This window comes from Tiliqua scincoides, chromosome 1, assembly GCF_035046505.1.
Source record: "Tiliqua scincoides isolate rTilSci1 chromosome 1, rTilSci1.hap2, whole genome shotgun sequence".
In the NCBI taxonomy this organism is placed as follows: domain Eukaryota; kingdom Metazoa; phylum Chordata; class Lepidosauria; order Squamata; family Scincidae; genus Tiliqua; species Tiliqua scincoides.
The window spans coordinates 224,624,871-224,645,987 of record NC_089821.1 but is presented as its reverse complement, the minus strand read 5'-3'; the positions used below and the strand labels follow the sequence as shown (position 1 = coordinate 224,645,987).

The 21,117-nt window shown below is 42.1% G+C and overlaps 1 protein-coding gene across 1 annotated transcript in view; it reads right to left on the bottom strand.

Annotated features, from left to right (window-relative positions):
- Positions 1-19,338, bottom strand: part of KIF25 (kinesin family member 25) — a 47,400-nt gene extending 28,062 nt beyond the window's left edge. Inside the window, exons 1-7 of the mRNA XM_066622928.1 lie at positions 19,273-19,338; positions 17,269-17,334; positions 12,054-12,176; positions 9,328-9,466; positions 6,237-6,340; positions 4,110-4,198; positions 2,371-2,407 (exon numbers count right to left, since the gene is read on the bottom strand). Of these exons, the coding sequence (XP_066479025.1) occupies positions 2,371-2,407; positions 4,110-4,198; positions 6,237-6,340; positions 9,328-9,466; positions 12,054-12,176; positions 17,269-17,334; positions 19,273-19,338 (624 nt within the window). The remainder of the gene's footprint in view (positions 1-2,370; positions 2,408-4,109; positions 4,199-6,236; positions 6,341-9,327; positions 9,467-12,053; positions 12,177-17,268; positions 17,335-19,272) is intronic.
- Between the last annotated feature and the right edge of the window lie 1,779 nt (positions 19,339-21,117).

Sequence of the window (21,117 nt, the reverse complement as noted above, 5' to 3'; positions counted from 1 at the left end):
CCTTTATCTCTGAAATCAACAGTTAGGGGCCAAGATGCTATCCCTCCAAGGGCTAAATCTGGGTCAGGGTTACTAGTTTTTAACCCTCAGTATAAAATGTTTTTCCTTACAGGTTTTCACTAGAATTCTGTACACACATTTGTTGGGAATATAACTGATGTGGTAGAAACTGTTTTATTTTGGGGGGTGGTTTAGATGAGCCATGCCCTTTTTCTTATTGGTAAAAGTATAGTCATTTAATCAGAGACAAAAACTGGTGTCCAACATCCAAAGCTATTCTAAATTACAAGTCTCAAGCCACTTAAAAATGCAATTGTTTGCACAGATAATTCCCAAATTATTCTTAATCAACACAAGCAAAAGGAAGCATAACCAAACAGTGTCTTTCTTTTTCATGCTTCAAACAGGGAGATGTGGAAACTGTTTCTGCATCTCTTTAGAGGAGATGTGCAAGTTCTCCTTTTGTTTTTTGTGTGCAAAGTTTATTTATTTATTACGGATACAGGTGAGGAAAATGGGTTAGACTTAGGGTTGGGACTACACAGGTTACACATGAGGGTATTGGCCACAGATTACAACATGCATTATTTCAAAAAAGAAATCAACAACGACTGAAAAGAAAAATGCTCATCAATACAAACAGTATTGTACTCAACAATATACAATCAGTATATTTGTCATTATACTAATTAATGATTTAAATAAACAGTCAATATTGTTTAACTAAAATTATCTATCCACTCTTAAAAAGGCTTCAGATTTTGGGCATACAATATTCTTACCACTATACTAATATGTACAATAAAATGTTTCTTATATTAGTCTTTAATTTCTGATATCACATTTAGGAGGAATATTTCCAGTTTGAACGATAATACACAATTCAATATCTCTTGTAACAATTTATATATCATTTTCCAATATTTCTTTACTTTTCCACATGTCCACCACATATAATATAAAGTTCCCTCAATCTGTTTACATATCCAACAGTTATTTGATGACCAGGGTACATTTCTGCTATTTTCTCTGAAATTGAATACCATCTATAAAACATTTTATATAAATTCTCTATAAAATACACTGCAAGTTCTCCTTTTGCACATTAATATGGAAGTGTGAAAGAAGAAAGCAACCTTCTCTGTTTCGGCTTTTTGTAATATACAAGATAGCTCTCTGCATAGATTATTCGGCAGATTCTCAGGTGAAATTAAACACTGTACATTTGGTACTCATAAAATATACTTTTCTGATATTTTTTAACGCTACCATAAAAAGAAAATTGGTACTACACACAGTGTAAATAACAGAGCAACTGATCAAAAATCAAACACCCAAGAAAATTAAATAGTAAAACCTGGAATAAAACTACCATTTTGGCTCACTGGGTCATGCCTTTCAAATTTTAATTCTTTAAAACTGGCTTAATTAATGGTGGAATGCCATAGGGATTTACAGCTCAGCCCTCAAGCTCCCCTACTCAATCCAGGTGGATTCAAACCAGGTTCCTTTAATGCAGGCCTTGGTAGGCAGATGTGTTTAATTCTTTAACTATCGTATTTCTTGCCTGATCTGCATAGCAGAGAATCAAAAAAGTACAAGCTATACAATAGGAAGGTTAAATAAATTCCATTATCAGAGTCTACCTGTCATCCATCAAACTTGGGCATATGGTTCAGCGAACTGAGTGTTGGATTTGAACTTTAGAAAAGCCCATTCAATCATGCAATAATTGTAAATCTGTAGGGGAGTCACTGTCCCAGCCTCAACTGCCTGGGTGAAAAACTGGAATAAAAGTGACCCACTTCCCAGTTATAGCAGGGGCAAACAAAGCCCTTTGCATAATACAGTGCTAAAAATAAAATAAATAAGACACAACCTGGCAGAAGCCAGGTTGCAGTGACAAAAATCACAGCTACTGTTCACTGAAACAGGCTCATGAATTAGAAAAATGCTATAACTATTATCTGAATGCCATTCTACCATGCTGATCTTCTTATATGCAAAGAATGTACTCTATCACAGAGTTACAACTCACATGTATCAATGTGCACAGTATACAAGGACTACAGATATTGCAAAACACAACTTTCAGGGAATGGAAGCCCTGAAATACAAAATAAATCAAAGTCACATTGTGTGGGGAAGGAGTCGATAGGGAAGTCTCACTACTCCAGAAAGGGCTGGGCAGCCTCCAGGGTATCAGCAGGAGAAAGGGGAAGCAATTGCATAGGGGAAGGTGTTATGTGAGAATGTGAATTTGCCTTCCACTAAAGAAGTGAGGACATCATGATCTGATCACTACCTCACAGTGAAATGGTATTTAATTTGATCTCAGTTCAGAGTGCAAAAGTAAGTTAGTATACTCACATCATCTACTGCACACACCACTTTTTCTGAAGAGTTTCTATGCCATGTAAAGATAAAAAAAGGATTGCATACATCAAGAATATGAAAATGCACAAGCTGTGTCAGAAACACAAGTGGCTAGGAAGCTCAGGGGCCTACACCTCACTGATTTTTCATGCACCTGTGACTTCTACAGCTCAAGACAAGTGAGTGTCTCTTATACCTGACCCCCTGGCTAGATAGAGTTACTGCTTCCTGTTTCATCCCCATCCCAGTAAAGCAGCCCCAGGAGCAGATAGTGCTTACCGTTCCACGGGGGGGGGGGGCCTCCGACTCACACTGCAGATTGCCCATGACATTCGCACTGGCCAGTTGCGCATCCTGGAAATTCAGGCACAAAGTCAACTGGGGCAAAACACCCCAGAAGAGCTGGTGAGCATGAAGTTCAGGGGAGCAATCTGTAGCATGAATGGGAGGCTCCCCCGCAGAACGGTAAGTGCCATTCATGCAGGGAGGGGTTAGGCAGGGTGCCAGATTTGGCCCGGGGGCCAGAGAGTCCTGCCCTAGGTTTACATTTATTGCAGCTCATCAAGAGAGGGAACAAAAAGCAGAGAGGTAACAGGTTTGGATAAACTACCCTGATGGTCCCTTTCATAGGTTGGCAGGGCAAAATAAATTTTTTAATAAACAACAATGCAGATTAGGGTCCCCTATAGGAAAATGGCCAGATCATTTACAATCCTATTCAAAAAAGGAGCCTATACCTCTCCTTTTAATTCTCAGCACTTATGAATATAATTATTCTGATCGCAAGATAGGAAAGTATAATCTCTGCCACAGGAAAAAATATATGAGAGGGGAGAGTCCCTAATAAATCATACAAGGAATGGGAATGCTCAGTGGGGCTGTTCAGTTATTTCAGCCCCTGACAGCAAATCTTCATGCTCTACTCGGGGGTTTCCAAACTTTCCAGTACAAGGGTCACATCATATATTTTATAAATTTTTGCAGGCCAAAAAAAAAAAATCAGTTTTATATTTAAAATTGAATAAGTTTGACTTGGATATTCTGTGTAATCGGCATGATATGATTTAGAACAAAAGAGAAAATAACAATTACAAAGTGACAATGCCATGCTTAAACTGAGAAATGATATGTAATGAGTAAAAATGTCAAATACTGGTAAATGCTCCAACAACAACAAAAAAGTTTCTGCATGCCAGATAAAATCTTGCAGTGGACCAGATGCGGCCCCCGGGCTGTAGTTTGGAGATTCCTGCTCTAACTGAAGGAGCTTGTAAAGCTACTCCAAGTTTTAGGTGCAGCTTATTGAGCAATACAGTATTATCTTTTTATCCATAAAATCTGCCAAGTTCAGAATAGATGGAAGGATTATGTTGAGTATTTCTACCCTCCCTGAAGCTGATCAGAAGAGGCATATTTAATCATGCCTGGCCTCTCCTGTACTCTTAGCCTGGCGACAATGTCAGAGTCAGAGACAGTGTGGTCCATAAAGCATAGGTAGAGGTGTTTGTTTACAGTGAGAAAGATAGGTTTACAGCCTAAGTCTTACTGAACACAATGGGCTTAATTCTGGGTAAGGTAAATAACACCATTTTCAAACACCTCTACACATAGGAAGTTGGCAGCCCATAAGTTGATATACCCATAAGCATACTAAATTAATAGTAACACAGATGTTTGTGTATGTTCAAAGTCTATGTTTACAGCAGTTAACATAACTGCATTCCTCAAATTACCTCTCTTCCGAGCCCGATTCTCCAGAAGCAGTATCAAATGATAACAAGGGACGGACCCTGCAGTGCACTCTGATATTGCCCCTGAGTTCCTAGGGTTAAAACATTGACGCACAGTTAGCATAAAAAAGAAAACCAACAAAACATACAAAGGCATCTTACAATCAGGGCCAGCCCAGCCATGAAGCAAGGGGAGGCAGGTCGTGAATGGGCGCAGTAGGCACCCTAGGAATTTATTTTGCTACGTAAACCACTTTGTGAACTACCTTTTTGTTGAAAAGCAGAATATAAATATCCTTAATATTGATAATACTGCAGCCTGCAGTACACTGGAAATAATATATTCAGCCAAGTGCTAATATATTCATACAAGAATTAATGTAGCACAGAGCGGGAGCCCAACACTAGGTATGCTGTGGGAATTTTTGGATGAATGAGTGAAAGGACTGTTTTTTCCACCAAAGCCAGATCTTTAAAGTCTCTTCTTTAAGGTATTTCTACTTTGCCTTTTAATCTTACAAGATGATTTCCAAAGTGACTTCCAAATTCAAACACAAAAACACAACATCCACAAAATTTACCCCTGCTAACTGGATAAGAGGCACTTTCTTCAAGTGGGTGCTCCTCTTATTATCAGGGGAGAGTAACTGGCCCACCGCACCCCAGCAGTATCTTTTCTAGTGGCTGTCTGCTGATGTTCTTTTGCATCTTTTTGATTGTAAGCCCTTTAGGGACAGGGAGCCATTAGTTATTTGATTTTTCTCTGTAAACCGCTTTGTGAACATTTTTTTGTTGAAAAGCGGTATACTAATAACAATCAGAATAAAAGCAAACAAAGTATAAATTAAACAAAAAGCAGCCTAGAACCAAATAAAAATTTTAGCAAGGTATGGTAACAGTTCCTTAAATTGGGATACCACAAAACCTAGTGTGATTTTAAGGCAAATATGTACCATAACTTTATTAAAGAAAGAACAGTAAAACGAGTAGCACTGGGATAACAATATTCAAAATGGAAAATATTAAAAAGTTTTACATCAGCCCTGTACAAGGCTCATTTGGAAAAGTAAATGGGAAAATCTTTACAATGCTAACAAAGTTAGGGTGCAATCCTAACCCCTTATGTCAGTGCTTTCCAGCACTAAGGGCAATGCAGCTCTGAGGTATAGGAACAAACATTCCCTTACTCTGAGGAGGCCTCTGTGAGTGACACCCACCTGCAGGATTCAGCACATGTCCCACTGGCACCGCTATGCCAGTGCTGGAAAGCACTGACATAAGGGGTTAGGATTGCACCCTTAGACACTTAAAATAATGCTGCAGATACTGTATTTCCTATTGCATTTAAATTATAACCAGTTGATTCCCTAGACTGGACTGGCAACTAGTCAGGCTATATATGAATATAGAAAATTGAGAGAAGGAGTTATTATCATATTTCAAAATCCTGGTCTGAGATAAAACCAGCTTGGAATGGTGAGCAGGGGTCCTTTGGGAAGCATGAGATAAGATGGCAACTGGGAGATACAGAGCAATTAAGTTCAGCATAGAGATGTTTCCATAACAGCCTTCAGTATCTTCCTGCTCACTTGATTGGTACCAGATCCCTCATATGGACTGATCTGGAATACTGAAGGACCATAACTTTTCTTCTTAGTGTCATCATACAGAACTGGTTCAAAGAGTAGGGGCACGGCCTGGTAAAAAGCTGATGGGCTTGTGAAAATCAGAGTATCAAATTATTAACAATATTTATATACCGCAAACAGCATAAAAACATTATTTGTTCAGCTTTCAAGACCAGACAACTCTCAGTTTCTTTAAACTGCCCCACAGCTGCAAAGAAAGATTCAACCACAGCTTCATCTGCCCTTCTATTGCCCAAATTCTTCTCCAGCCTGCTGGAACAAGCAGAAATTCCATTTTGGCCACAGCAGCTAGGAGCAGGAGGGTGCACAGACTAGGAAAGAGCAGGCAGAAGCAGCCCTAATCACATGCTCCTTTACAGATGCAGAGCTGCTGGAGAGAAGAAACCGAACAGCTGTCTGAGGTTGCAACCTGGCAACTCTCATATTTGTATATATGGACTTTTCTTTTACACATTATGGACTTCATTAGTTGAATACTTACTACTAAACTGTTATGAAGTACTTTTCTCTTTAGTTTTTCTTGCTGGTATTTCTCATTTACTTCATGCAAGGACTGTTCAAGTTCAAGAGCTTTCATCTGAAATGCTAAAAAGAGAGTTCCACAAATGTTCACAGAACTACCAGACTCCATATTTTCCTCAGGCACAAAGCCTGGAATATTTGAATACTGATACTTATGAATTGGCAACCGTAGAGAAAGGGAAGACACAAAATTATACAGCTAGAAGGAATAATCACTGGGAGAGTATCTTGAAATCAAAACCCTCTGTAATGTGACATTCTTCTGGATGCTGAAGGACAAACCCATAGTCCCCAACACATTCACCTCCTCTTGCTAACCAACTTACGTGTCAATGGATGGTATAAGGCAGAAAAGCATTGCCACAACTGTGATGTAGTTGTTTCATCTAAACTAAACAGCAGTGCAATGCAGTTTACCAAGCACAATCCTACCAAGCGCAAGTTGCCTTGATACAAAACTAGTAGTAGCTGGGCCTTCATGGGCAATCCCACCAGTGTTGCTAGACTTGCAATTCTCATGTCTGCAATACACGTCTGCAAAGAAAACAATAGGCCTCTGTATGAGATATTAAACCTTTTGCATTTACATAAATAAACTATATGAGAATTCAGAATTTATCTCCACATAGATCTACCATGGATTGCATGGTAGCAGTTCCAAGTGTGGCCAGCAAGCCTGGGGCAAGAACATGTATGGAAGAAAGTGCTAAATGGCTGAAGGGATGGGGGTGTGCGAGAGAAGAAGAGGCTGCCTTCTCTCTTACTCAGTTTTCTAGGTGAACTTCAGGCTGCTTCTGCCCTCTGAGTTTTCTTTTTTCAGGAGAAAAGAGGAGGAGGAAAGAAAAAAAAAGAGAGAGCAGCGGGTGGTGGGAACCTAAACTGCTTTAAACTAAGGCAAGCAAGGAGCAAGTGACATGCTCCTTGTCATGAGGTCACTACTGTGTGAGACAAGAAAGATAACTTATTGAGGAATATGCAGCCATGCTGCTCCCAGGGATAACTTATTGAGGCACTTTTGTGCACCATACAGGTTGAGTCTCATTATTCACGAGGGTTCCGTAAATCAATTTAAAGAACAAAGTCCCTTTGCTCCAGTGATTTAAAAACAGCCTTGCTGACCTTTTGAAATGCATACAGAGGCAATCAGTCTCTCTCCAGGCACTTAGACTTCACTAGGAGGCAGCAATCCCTCCCTTCACCAGGAGCCCCAGCCAGGGGGAAAGAATGGAAATGATAATCACTGCCATTTAGCTCAGGGGAAAGGGAGGGGTTTGCCTTGTGCCTGGAGAGAGAATGATTGATGGATTGTCCGCCTGCTGCCTTCTCTCACATTAATGAAGCTATTGTTAAAAGACTATTCTCCTTTAATTTAAAGGGTGCTTCTTATCATGCTGAGATAGAAAAATCTGTGGATAATTAGGTTATACCTGTAATCACTTGCATGGCTGTCTCTCGACAACAGTAAAAAGCATTTTTTAAACTGTGATACATTTTTCCCCTTCTCCAGGGATCAGCACATTCCTTCTCATTGGCCATTTGTGTGGAGTCAAATCCATGTATAAAAAATCCATGTATAACAAGGTTGGAGCTGTATAGTGTTACTGTGAGATAAAGGAGAACTGTAGGAGGAGGCAAAGGTTGGCATTTCAGTCGCTCAGTCCCATTCAAGAATTCTGAGTCTTAGAATGCCTTGCTCCAAGATGAGGATTCCGAAGTGATGAAGCATCAGGTTTTGCCCCCTCTAAACACAAACACCACCACCACCTACTTATGCACTTCAAAACCACAGTAGTATTGTGTTGGTAGGGTTATCTCATCAGCCTTCCACAACGCAATGTGAGCCTTAGCCTCCTTCCAGACTATCACTCCCTTGCAGCCTCAGTTTTCACCTCATTATGTGTGAGTACTGGGGTGTTTCTTTGAAGGTTGAGAGAGGAGTCTTTCATCCTCCTCTTTGAAAGCCTCTGGAGGATGTGAACGTTCTGTAACTGCAAAAGATCATTCCTGACATATTATCCCAATGGACCAATGGTCTGTGTCACCACAGAAGAGAGCCTGAGGTGGAACAGACAACACTTTAAGCCTTCTATATTCTTCCGAGTCACGCGAATATTTAACATTCTATAGAGGCAAACTGCTGGGTTTCTGTGGAGCATTTATAATCCTCTGCCAGCTTGTTTTTCCACTAGGACAGCAGAGGTAAACATCAATGACAGTCTTCCTTTTGGTATGGGCCTTTATTTCCACTAAGAGGCCTCTGTTACATCTCTGCCATGTTAATAAACATGTAAGAATTTAAAATGCAAAAATGATCTTGTAAATGCCCAGCCTAGAGAAAAAGCTCATATTTATTCCTATTGGCATCAGCTCAAGACTTGACCAACTCTTCCTTTACAGCATAAATTGGGAAGGAGAGAAAAACCAGACATTATTTGTTGCAGCACAGCAACATAAGTTAAAGACAAATCTGAAGATTTTCAGAATTAAATTTGAGCAATTTGTATTGTATGGATGCAAGTCCATGGATGCAAGGTTGATGGATCCTGAACCCAAGAATCCCTACTGAAATTATCGGGACCAGTGTGAATTAAGGATAAGCATATCAGTTTTCTCCCTTGAACTCTCAGCATATATATTTCGTCATCTGGAGGTAGCATAAAGGCCCATGGTAAACATTACATTGAATAAAAACAATAACAAATTGCACTGATAAATACTTGGAAGGAACATTGGTTCCCAAACTCATATGGATGAGTTGAGAAGTACTTAAGTGTTTGCAGGGGCGGGGTAATGGCAGCGACCTGATCCTCAAGATTGCGCCTCTGCCAGTGTCAGAAGGGGGGTTGTTTTACTCATATGCTTTGCGGGGGTGTAAGGAACTGCCCAAGCCTCCAACTGAGTAAAAAACGATAGAAAACCACTTCTGGTTTCACAATCATAAAACTGGAAGTGGTTTTCTATTGTTATTTTGCTGCCTCAGTACAGACACTCGTGGAGTTCAAACCACCAGACACCAGCCTCATAAGCTGTAGTTGTTGCTCATCTCTTACTCTGCATAACTTCATTATGTAGCTGTAGCCTTTGGACAACTGCCAAAATCTGATAGAGATAGCTCTCGCCCAGAAGGTGGACATCTCTTGAATAGGCAAGAGCAGACAAACGAAGACTGTTCATCTCTTGCTTCAGTTTCTGTAGTAGAAAAGAAAAGAAAAAAGACTTAATATTAGCAAGGGAAGAACTTCATATTTTATTTATCCTTGAGCATATATAGAGTCATACCACACCCACCTGCGTTGGCTGCCTGCGTTGGCTCGGTCATGTTGTGAGAATGGATGATGGCCGGATCCCAAAGGATCTCCTCTATGGTGAACTCGTGCAAGGAAAGCGCCCTACAGGTAGACCACAGCTGCAATACAAGGACATCTGCAAGAGGGATCTGAAGGCCTTAGGAGTGGACCTCAACAGGTGGGAAACCCTGGCCTCTGAGCGGCCCGCTTGGAGGCAGGCTGTGCAGCATGGCCTTTCCCAGTTTGAAGAAACACTTGGCCAACAGACTGAGGCTAAGAGGCAAAGAAGGAAGGCCCATAGCCAGGGAGACAGACCAGGGACAGACTGCACTTGCTCCCGGTGTGGAAGGGACTGTCACTCCCGAATTGGCCTTTTCAGCCACACTAGACGCTGTTCCAGAACCACCTTTCAGAGTGCGATACCATAGTCTTTCGAGACTGAAGGTTGCCAACATGAACCACACCCACCGAGAGATAACAGGAAAATGCTCACTCCTCAGGTGCAACATCTACAACTCTTCACTACAGAACCTCATATGGTGACCACAGGAGAAAAACAGTCCCCCTTCCCATAATGTTCTATGTAGCTACTAGTACCAGATGCCCCACTTCTTGTGGGGGGGGGGCGACGACAGTGATATGCCTCAGGCGGGAAGAGTTTGTTCTAGTTATGCTCTGGAGCATCTCTTTTAGGAGGGCAGGAGGTCTGGTCTAGAGGGTAGAGCCTCTGTCTGCCTGAAGATAACATCCACAAGGTTGCCAGTTCGAGGCCACCAGCACCGTGCGACCTTGAAGCAGCTCACAAGCTGAAGCTGAGCTATTCCATCTGCTCTGAGCGTGGGAGGATGGAGGCCAGAATGTGAAGCCAGATCGGAATGAAACACCTGAATGTAGTGGTTCTTGAAAGAAAGAACCTTCTTTCAAATTGTAAAAATCCCTATTTAATAAGGGATTTAAATAAAGCCTGCCTATGTAAACCGCCTTGAATAAAGTCTTGAATAAAGACCAAGAAAGGCGGTATATAAATACCTGTTATTATTATTATTATTAGGAGTCCCACCCACAGCTGTGAGCTCTTGAATGGGGTCTCACACAGGGTAAGGTAACAGGAAACAAGGGAGTCTGATGTGAGAGTTTAGGGGGGAAGCCCAGAGATTGCTGCTGGTGTGTCTGTAGCTCCAAACAGCACGGAAAAGGAGAGAATCTTATGGGTCACAACTGTGGTATGTGCCATGTTTGTTTCCTGCCTGTTTATGAAGTATTTGTTTTTATGAACTACATCTGTTTCAAATGCAAGCTAGTCTTCCTACTGGCAGAGAATGTGATAAGCATGAGTCATGCCTTTCCACACTGAAACTCATTTTCAGTGGAGGGGGGAAGAGGTAATGAGGAAAAGGAAATTCCAGTAGACGGTGTGAACATATAGAAGCAGATAAGGAAGCATATGACGCTATGAAACAAGAGATCCTGGAGGCATTCTGTATCACTGGAGCTGGGCAACTGTTACCAAACTCTCACTGTGAAGGATAAGATATGCCCATTGGGACAAGAATTGCCATTCCAACCCCAAAAGACCAGGGAGGAGAACTCTTCTTACCCATAAACGGTAGGAATCCTACTTCAGTCCATGGAAGAGACAACATATAGTGGTATTTGGGGATTCCCTACTGAGAGGGACTGGGCAGCAGTATGTAGACTAGATGACTCTGATTTGACTCTGGTCAAATCTGGTAACCATTACCCCTTCTTGCTGTTCCATACTGGAGCACATATAGCCCAAGTAGCTTTGGAGGGATCTGGAGAGATTACAAGGCAGTAGGAAGAGAAGTAAAAAGATGGGGGGCACCAGTGTAGTTTCCATCTATCCTTCTATCAAAGGCCAAAGCATAGCAAGAGAAAATAGTGACGAGCTGGCTACACAGATGGTGTCAATGGGAAGTGCAGCTCCTCTCCTCTTAAAGGAATTGCTTATAAAGACTTGGGACTGGGGGAAGGGAAGAATGAAGGAAAGTGTCTACTTTCTAGGTATTACATCTGGACAACTTGAAAGCCTGTTGACTACTTTATGGTATTTAATTGATCCTAATGTAAAGGTCTAACTTTAGGGAATGGAGTTCAAAGCTTGGTGGTAGAAGCTCACAGACTGCATGCAGAAGGTCCCAGGTTCAATCTCTAGAAGTTCTAAGTAGCACTGAACAAGATTTCCACCTAAAAACCTGGGAAGTCAAAGCCAGCCAGGGAAGACAGTGGTGACCTAGATGGACTAATGTCTGACTCACTATAAAGTTGCAATCCTATACACACTGCCCTAGGAGTAAGTGTCACTGAATTTAATTAGCTTTCCTTCTGAGTAGAGCTGCATAGGACTGCACTGAAAGGCAGTTTCCTCTGCATTACCCTACTCTGGATTTTGGATTCTTTTTTAATGGATCAGCGCAGCCACCACTGAACATACGGACTTTTTCACATTCTGATAAGTTTTTTTTTACCTGTATGGCCCCGTGCAGCTGGATTAGAATGGATCTGATATTCTCATTCAAGTTCTGCTGCTTGTAACAAACAATTCTATTTTGTGACGCTTCAGTGGAGATCTTCCCCATTGTTCCTTGACACTGTTTAAATTAAAAGCAAACAAAGGAAGATGCTTATTGAGCGCCGTAATTAGAGATTTCTATCAATTCAATGATATTAAATGTAAATTTAGAAAAATTCATGCTATACAGTACTTCAACAGTAGACATATATTGCATATTTTTGCCAATACTAGATTGGAAATCAAACTGTTCCTATGAGAATCCACAGATACTCTTTTTTTTATTAACCTTTTTTTTCCAATTGATACAACTCATCCAGGTTATTCATTTTACTTCACAAATGAATAACTAAACGTGGGCCTAGCACAATCTAAAGCTGATCACTGTAGCATAACCCAGTTGTCAGCAGGTCATAATTTTCCCTGTAAAACAGAAACAGTGACACACCTTACAGAGCCTTTTATGAATGAAAATACTGTAAAGACTGTAAAGCACCTTGCAAATTAGTGTTGTCAACGTGAGAAATGGCAGTTAATAAAGTTCATCATAGCAATTGACAGCTGAAATGACCACCAAAGTAATGGTACTTGAAATGCAAGGAGGGTCACATGTTCACTGCTGGGAAAGACTTGGCCTTCCCTTTCCAGATTTCCCAACTGCATGAACATAGCCGCTGAAAGGAGTTTTCTGTCTCTCTCTCTCTCACACACACACACACACATGTACATTTTCAGAAGTTATATGAAATACACCTTGGGATAGGGCTAGGGGACATGAGCCCATTCCCACTCCTCACACATTTATAACAAAAGTGTAGCCCTACCATGGCACCAGGTCACACACCCAGATGTGAATGTGTGAGCAAGCCCAAACAATGACTATCAAAACAACTTTTCATGTTAATTAAGGAGAGGATACTTCAGGTCCTTAAGGGCATTTTTCAAAAATTGAAAGCTGCATTGCTGTTTGTGCTCTTATAACAGTTAACAATCAAGAACAGAGATCTCTGAGCTTCTCATCACACTGAAATGTAGAGGGATTAAAGCAGTATATAAATATTTTTAATAACAACAACAGGATCAAAGGATTGTGGGGATGATTTCTCCACTATCAGAGCTCCCAAGCTTCATAAATTAGAAAAAACAGCATCAAATATACTGCTCTATTGACTACAGAATGCTTTTTGCATTCCTTATTCTCAATGTCTGATTGTATTGCTAGTAGACTTAAAAAGTATTTACACTGGGCAAGATTCAGAAAGTCAAGCACACTATTTGGCCTTGTGCTTTTCAAAAAGTATTGCACCCTCCCCCAAACTGTTAGGAACAAATGGGGAAAAAACCCAAACATTATTCAGGGTAAGCCTAAGCCCTCAGACACACTCCAAAAACCTGTTTGAATCCTATTTTACTTTGCAGACGAGCTTCTTGCTGAACGAACTACTTCAGTCAGAACAGAAAGATTATAGCTCTAGACATAATGAATTGATTAAAATTTGGCCTCTTATATGGAAGAGTTCCAAAATCCAATTCCTATTTATGCAGGAAAATTAGTTTTGAGAGCAGTGCTTCATTTAACATGAGCATTTTTGCCACCTTCCACGTGCCTGCTGCAATTTAGTTCTTTGGCTCCAAATTATTATGAAAAATGAGTGGAAATAATCCAAAGCACTGGCCTGTTTGTTTCACTGTACTCTGGTCACTTAAAGTACTGTATTTTCAATAAATCTATATTCCTGCATTTTAATGATACAGCTGGAAAAATACAGCCATTGACCTTTTTATGCATATCACAGGAAACAATTTGTATATTAGATACAGTTGCATTTCCATAGAAAAACTTGCTTTTGTATAAAATGAAGCTAACTATAATCTTAGACAGTGAATGCAATTTCCAATATGCCAAAGCACTCTTGGCCTCTATTTTATTTGAAAAAAATTATATCTTCCTTTTCCCATGCTGAAGCAAATGACCAAGGTGGCTTACAATTCTCCATAATAAAAAGTACAACATATAACAACAATAAGCAAAATGATTTCTCTCTCTCTCTCTCTCTCACGCACACACATTAGAACGGGGGGGGGATTTTGGTACAGAAAGACTCCTTTTTGTACCTTTTGGTGTACAGTCCACTCATGCATTGTTTTTCTGGCACTCTTCAAGAAATAGTATACAACTTTGTCTGTGTTATTTACATTTCTATCTCATCTTCCCTCCAAGGAGTTGGTTCCCTCCCCCCATTAATTTTTACCACAACTCTGTGAAGTAGAGTAGACTAAGGGTGCAATCCTAACCCCTTATGTCAGTGCTTTCCAACAGTTGACATAAGGGCAATGCAGCTCTGCGGTAAGGGAACAAACATTCCCTTACTTTGAGGAGGCCTCCACGAGTGCCACCCAACTGCAGGATGCAGCACATGTCCCATTGGCCAGTGCCAGTGCTATGCCTATGCCAGTGCTAGAGAGCACTGACATAAGTGGTTAGGGTTGAGCCCTAGGTTGGTAAACTAGCCTGATAGTGACAGCCATGAGAGTATCTGAATCAGAGTTTCCATGGTTGTGGTCCAAAATTCTAACTACAGTATTTCACTACATTGGCTCCATCACACAGTCTCTCAGATCTATGTGAGTTATTATACAAATACTTTCATGTGGATCTTCTAACATTTTGAAGCAACAGACCTGAGAAAATGCAAACATTTATCATAGCCATATTCACCCTTCCCTTGTACCTGCCTCTTCTATTGAACCTAGAACACAAATGAAGCTGAATGATTCACTACCTTTCTTCTTCTTCTGAAGTGGTCTGTGGATTGCAGCCTAAGACTCTTTTAATGCTTGAACCCTGACTACTACCAAAATTCCAGAATATCTTTAAGGCAGTGGTATTCAGACTGGGGCACCTGAGGACCCTGGCCTGAGGACCCTTAAGGGGTAGGGGCAGAGGGGAAAGCAGCAACGCGATCCCCAGGATCACGTTGCTAATGGGGCTTCAGGGACTGGGATGTACTCACCAGTCCCTGCTGCAGCCTTCCTGGGGTGTGGGGAGCCCTGCAGACGCTCGCGCAGGGATCCCCGCATCCTAGTCCCTGCAGCCCCCCTGAGTGGCACTATCCTGGGGATTGCATTGCTGCTTTCCCCCCTCACTGCCTCCCCCCCCCCCCCACAAAGACTTAGTGGCTCTCAAACTCTCCCAGAGAGTTTGAGAACCACTGCTTTAAGGTGAATACTGGGATGGCTCAATGAAATAGACTGGCAGTAGGTTCAAGACTGACAAAAGGAAGCACAATCGCCTCATAAAAGAAATTCATTACCACAGCAGGAGATGGTGACATTAGCTTAGATGACTTTAAAATCAACAGACAGATCTATTGACTATGACAGCTAAATGCAACCTCCATACTCGGGTGCAATACATCCAATTACCAGATTGTATGGTGGAGAGCGATGGCTAGCTCCTTGTGAGTTAGAAAAACAACCAACCAGATGTCCACAAGAGAAACATGCTAGACTAGATGAACCTTTGGTCTGAGTTAGCACAGACAATCCTTATATGCTTGGCATCAGTACTCACACATAAACACAGCTTACTGCTTGAGGTGCCCAGGTCCTTTTTCTGAATAGGCCATTCACTGCCCTTTTGGTATGGTATTTGCCAAAAAGGAGGTATTCCTCCTGCAATAGTTATTTCCTACTCTTAGGTTCTGGGCATCTAGTAGCCTGAGTGAGAAACAGTTTCACTTCTATACAGCTGAGATTAAATACTGATCCAAGTTCCTGAAGTGATCCATGCTAAAAGCTTTGAAACACACAAGGGGTTATATTCCTCTGAACGCAGTTGCTGTGTTTTTCTAGGTGCTCCCAGGGAAGGAGAGCTCAAAATGCAACATCTGGTTTTCAGTCAAGTTTTATTTTGTTTCAGCTGATCCCCATTTTTATCCTTAGCGTTAACCGAAACTTCATAAGGGCAAGTGATTTTTATGAGGTCACCCAGTAATTTAAAGTCTCAAACTAGATTAAAACCCTTTGGCTGACAGTTGCTATTACTACTAATCCCATCAGCCTCTCCTAATACTGGTCCAACCTCCAACTGCTCCATGTTCTTTTAAACCTTTAGGAGCTATGCAAGAGACAAAATATGCTCAGCTAAGATAACTGTCTATTATTTTCAACAATGTCTTGGGAAAAAAATTATTTGCTTAAAATAAGGCCACCATAAAGAAGACGGCAAGCTTTTCAAGGTTTCCCCAAGCCCTTATGGAGCTCTTGACATGCCATTACTGACAAAAAAATAAGCTGAACCACATCATCAAAATAGCCAGTGTAGTTCATTGGGTCACTTCATGAATTGCAATTGTAACAGGAACCCATTGAACCTCTTAATATGCAACAAGGACAACACATTTTTTTACACTTTATGGACACTGAGAAAAATCATTGCAGGGAACCACAACTGGTCCCCGTTTCCTACAACATGATTTCACGGTAAAGGCATTGTTCACAGAGAATCCCATTGGAGGAGGAAAATCTGAGGCACTGGAGATTGTGTTTTGCTTCACTTGTCTGATTTGCCTTTGTTTGATCTCATCCACTGTGGACGATGTGCTTTGAAATATAATGGTGAGCACCAGGAAGTTAGACCCATGTTCTCTTATCTAGTAAAAACCTGTTAGAAAGAGCTGGGTCAGGCGCTAATTGCAGTCATTAATGCTTTAGTCAGGCATGGAAGGTTGACAGATGGCTGCAAATCTGACTACTGTATGCTCAAAAGTGATATACGCAACTAATGCACACAGCATACAAGCTACATATATAGTAACACTAGATAGCAGATGAAAATATGCATGGGAGGGTGGATCGCCATCCAGACTGCACCTGCACCAGCAAAATACTGAAGAACCATTCAAACCCAACTCTCATCTGCTGATGCACGCACGCACAGTTCTTGTTCTAACACTAGGAGACACACTCAGTATACCCATTTTTCTAAAAGTTGTTGGTATAAACTCTCTTCAGGGAAGCACAACTTCTATAGAGAAATTCCCTGATCCAGAAAGGGAAATCTGCAGCTTTCTGAATTGAAGTGCTCCACTGCACTTGTTCAGTTCATGAAAATATTTACTTACGCAGTCTCATGGGTTAGGAAATGGAAAACAGAGTCAAGATAATACCTCTGCAAGTTTAAGATGCAGAAGGGCATTTTCTGTTTCCAGCACAATTATTCTTTCTTCTTTAGCCTGGGAAAACATTCAGGTAAAAGTGAAATTAAATGATTAAAATAAGTTATACGTGAAGCAAAATACATTAATCAGCCACCTGAGGCTTACAGCACAGTCTTATGCAGGTCTACTCAGAAGTAAGCCCCATTGTGTTAAGTTGGGTTTACTCCCAGGAAAGTGTGCACAGGATTGCATTGCCTCAGGCTGCAATCCTAACCACACTTTCCTGAGAGTAAGCCCCATTGAACAAAATAGGACTTACTTCTGACTAGACGTGGTTAGGATTGTGCCCTCAGTCTAAAAGCCTGTTGCTTGGAGTTAATCACTCCTCTGTTGCTTAGATCTAAGAACATAGGTTCTGAGCATACATAAAACAATTCTGTGAAACATTACAATTACCTCTTGAATAATTATGAAAACATTCAAAAACCTGCTTGACTGTAGATCATGGTAAGAAACAAGAGGAAAAAAGAGTATACCAAGGCAATCAGAACTCTTCAATATGTCAAAAAAGTCACTAGTCATGCACACTTTCAGTTTGCCATGGCCTCTATAAGATTCAGAACTTATTGACCTGTGCACAAAATCAGCAATCTCCCTATACATTAACTGCATCCCAAATAAGTAGAAGGAAGCCAAGAGCTCCTTCTAGTTATTCAGGAAGTCCTTTTTCACTTTTGAGTTATGATGATGATATTGGTGGGTTTTTGATTTGCTTTTTTTTGTTTTTGAAAGGAGGAAATGAGTGGACAGTAAGGGCCCAATCCTATCCAATTTTCTTGTGCTGGTGCAGCTGGTGCAATGGGGCGTGCACTGCATCCTATGGTGGGGAGGCAGTCACAAAGGCCTCCTCAAGGTATGGAAACATTTGTTACCTTACCTCAGGGCTGCATTGTTGTTGCACCGGTGCAAGAAAGTTGGATAGGATTGGGCCCTAATCCAGTGTTTATGAACAGTAATATTATATTTACTGCATCAAATCAAGCAGTTTTCAATCAACCAGTTTTCAAGCTGTCTTAATCAACCTTAAGACAATGGTTCCCAACCTGGGTTATGTGTACCAGGTGTTCTTACCAGGATCTTGGGGCACTTACCAGGACCTTGAGGGGTACTTGAAAAAGAACTGAATAATGGCAGAAAAAGGCAGGTCTGTATTAGAATGCCTTGTGAGACTGGCAAGGCAGGCAGGCAGGCTAGCTGGGGTGAAAGCCCCAACAACTGCTAGTTTCTGCTCATCAATTTGTGTATTATCAGATACGGATCAGTAGTTGAAAGATAAAAATTTGAAATAACCGCAACTGTATTAATTGCGAATATGAGGGGTACAATTTATGGAAATGGGCTGCCAAGGGGTATGTAAGTGAAAAAATATTGGGAACCACTGCTCTATCGGGACCCACCTAGCTTTATGAGATTTTTAATAAGGTGTCTAGGAAGAAATTATTTATTTATTTACAAATAATAATAACCCCCCCCCCCCAAAAAAGATGCTCAAACATCTATCTCCCTATATTTACACATGCTTGCAAACAACAGGAGCTGAGCTCTCTGCAGGGCAATCAGCAGCTATACGTTTTTTGAGCAGCGTCAATGCTTGAGGCAATTAGTTATATGATCTTTCCATCACCTGCTATGGGACCCAACAGTGGGAACCACTTAAGATATAGGCGAATCACCCTCATCCAGAAATCAGGAAAGAGCCAAAAAGCAAACCCAACTCGTTGCCCCCCCCCCAACAGGGTTTGGGTACTTCAGATGCCACCCCAAGGGAACCAGCTACAGGTGAGGGACTGCATGTCACCGCGCTGACGTCATCACCAGACACGGTGACGTCATGACCACACTGCCTTCCCAGGCAGAAGCTCTTGGAGGGACGTGAGGAACTAGCCCCCCTCACAGCTGGGGGTCTCCCCTTCAGCCCTCCACTCACAGACACCCCTTCTAGGCGGGACTCACGCGCAGCTTGCGTTCCAGCTGCCGGATCCGCTGCTCGGACACAAAGCTCCAGCTGATGCTCCGCATCCTGCAAGTCCTGGGCAAGCTCGCCCGTCCTTCCTCCTCTTGCCCTTCCTGGCAAAGCCGTTTGAATCAACCAATCACAAGCGAGGGCTCAGCTGCTCCTTGGGTGCTATGGTTACGGCCCCCCACGGGAGCCAGGGAGAGTTCTGATTGGCTAAGGCGCAGCAGAGAGGATAGAAGGTCGCTTCTTCCCAGCCACGACCAGCCCCCCCCCATGTAGAGCCTGGAGATCAAAGCCGGCCCCCCTTCGGCGCGCGCAAACCTCTTCCTCAGCAGGCAGATGCTCTGGAGGGCTCTCTGCTCAGTGGTCTTTGTTCCTCCGCCTCCCTTGGTGGCAGAAAGATGCTCAGAGGTCACACCACTGTCCCACCTGAGGCTGCACTCCTAGGCACTTTCCTGAGAGTAAGCCCCGCTGAAGACAATGGTGCTTACTTCTGAGTAGACAAGCAAAGGATTGTGCGCCGAGGCTGCACTCCTAGGCACTTTCCTGAGAGTAAGCCCCACTAAACACAACAGGACTTTCTTCTGAGCAGACGTGCCTAGACTTGGGCTCTGAGTATTGCTGACAACAACTGATAACTGATCTCCAGGGTTTCAGACAAGGGGTGTCTTATCCAGCCCTTGCTGGAGTAGCCAGAGTTTGAACCTGGACCATTCCCATGCAAAGACAGGTGTCCTTCCACTGAGCTCGGAATGAAATATTGTTCAGTATTTACATGGGCAGTTTTCCTAAAGCTTTCCTCGCCACTGAGCTTCAGGGGAGAGAGTCAATACGGGAATATTTGACTTTAAAAGTCAAATATTAATATGCAATAGCGATAAACAAGTGGTAGTGATAATTGAAGGTCGCTGCACTTCTCCCTCCTAGCACCTGTCACTGTACGGCCGCAATTCTAACCCACTTTTCAGCACTGAGATAAGGGCAACACAGCTCTGAGGTAAGAAGACAAACATGGCCTTGCCTTGAGGAGGCCTCTGTGACTGCCACCCAACTGCAGCACATGCCCCTTGGTACAGCTGTGTCAGAACTGGAAAGTTAGTTAGGATTTGGGTTGTGTGTGGTTCCCCCATCACCTGCTAAAGCTGGCCCCATGACCCTCCACACATCTTCAAAAATTGCCTTTTCACACCAGGTGTCCCATTCCTTGCTGTAATTCACTTATCGCTACTGCTAGAGGTGTTTGCTTCCAGAAAAACAGGATTATAGCCCAAGTCTTACTGAGCACAATGAGCTTAATTCTGAGTAAAACAGATGTTTTCAAGCACCTCTGGCAGTGACTAATGATTGTCATGAAATGAAGTGGTTTCTATGAGCTGTTGGGAACAGAAGCTTGCAGTATGAGAATGAAAGCAGCAACCTCACCCACCATAAACAAAACAAAAACCAAGAGTAGTTGACTGAAGCAGTCTTTGGAAAACGTTGCATTCTGGATTTCCACCATTTTGTCACAGAAAAGTCAACCACCTTGTCACTGCTACATGATTTAGTGCTGTTTGGTTTAAATCTAAAATTTCAGCCTCGCTGGATTTATACCTTGCTCTTCAGCTGACAAAGTCTCTCCCATTATGGTACAGCAATGTATCAACTTGGTCTCCTTTCTAAAGTGCTTCATGGCCCAATCTCACTCAGCACAGGAGGAGCAGCACCAAATGGCTCCCCCTGTATCATGTGCTGGAATTGAGCAGGCTTGAGGTCTCCTCAGAGTAAGGGGACATTTGCCCCCTTAGACCAAGTAAAGCCCCAGCCTGCTCAATGAGACTACTTGAGCCTGTGCCAGCTAT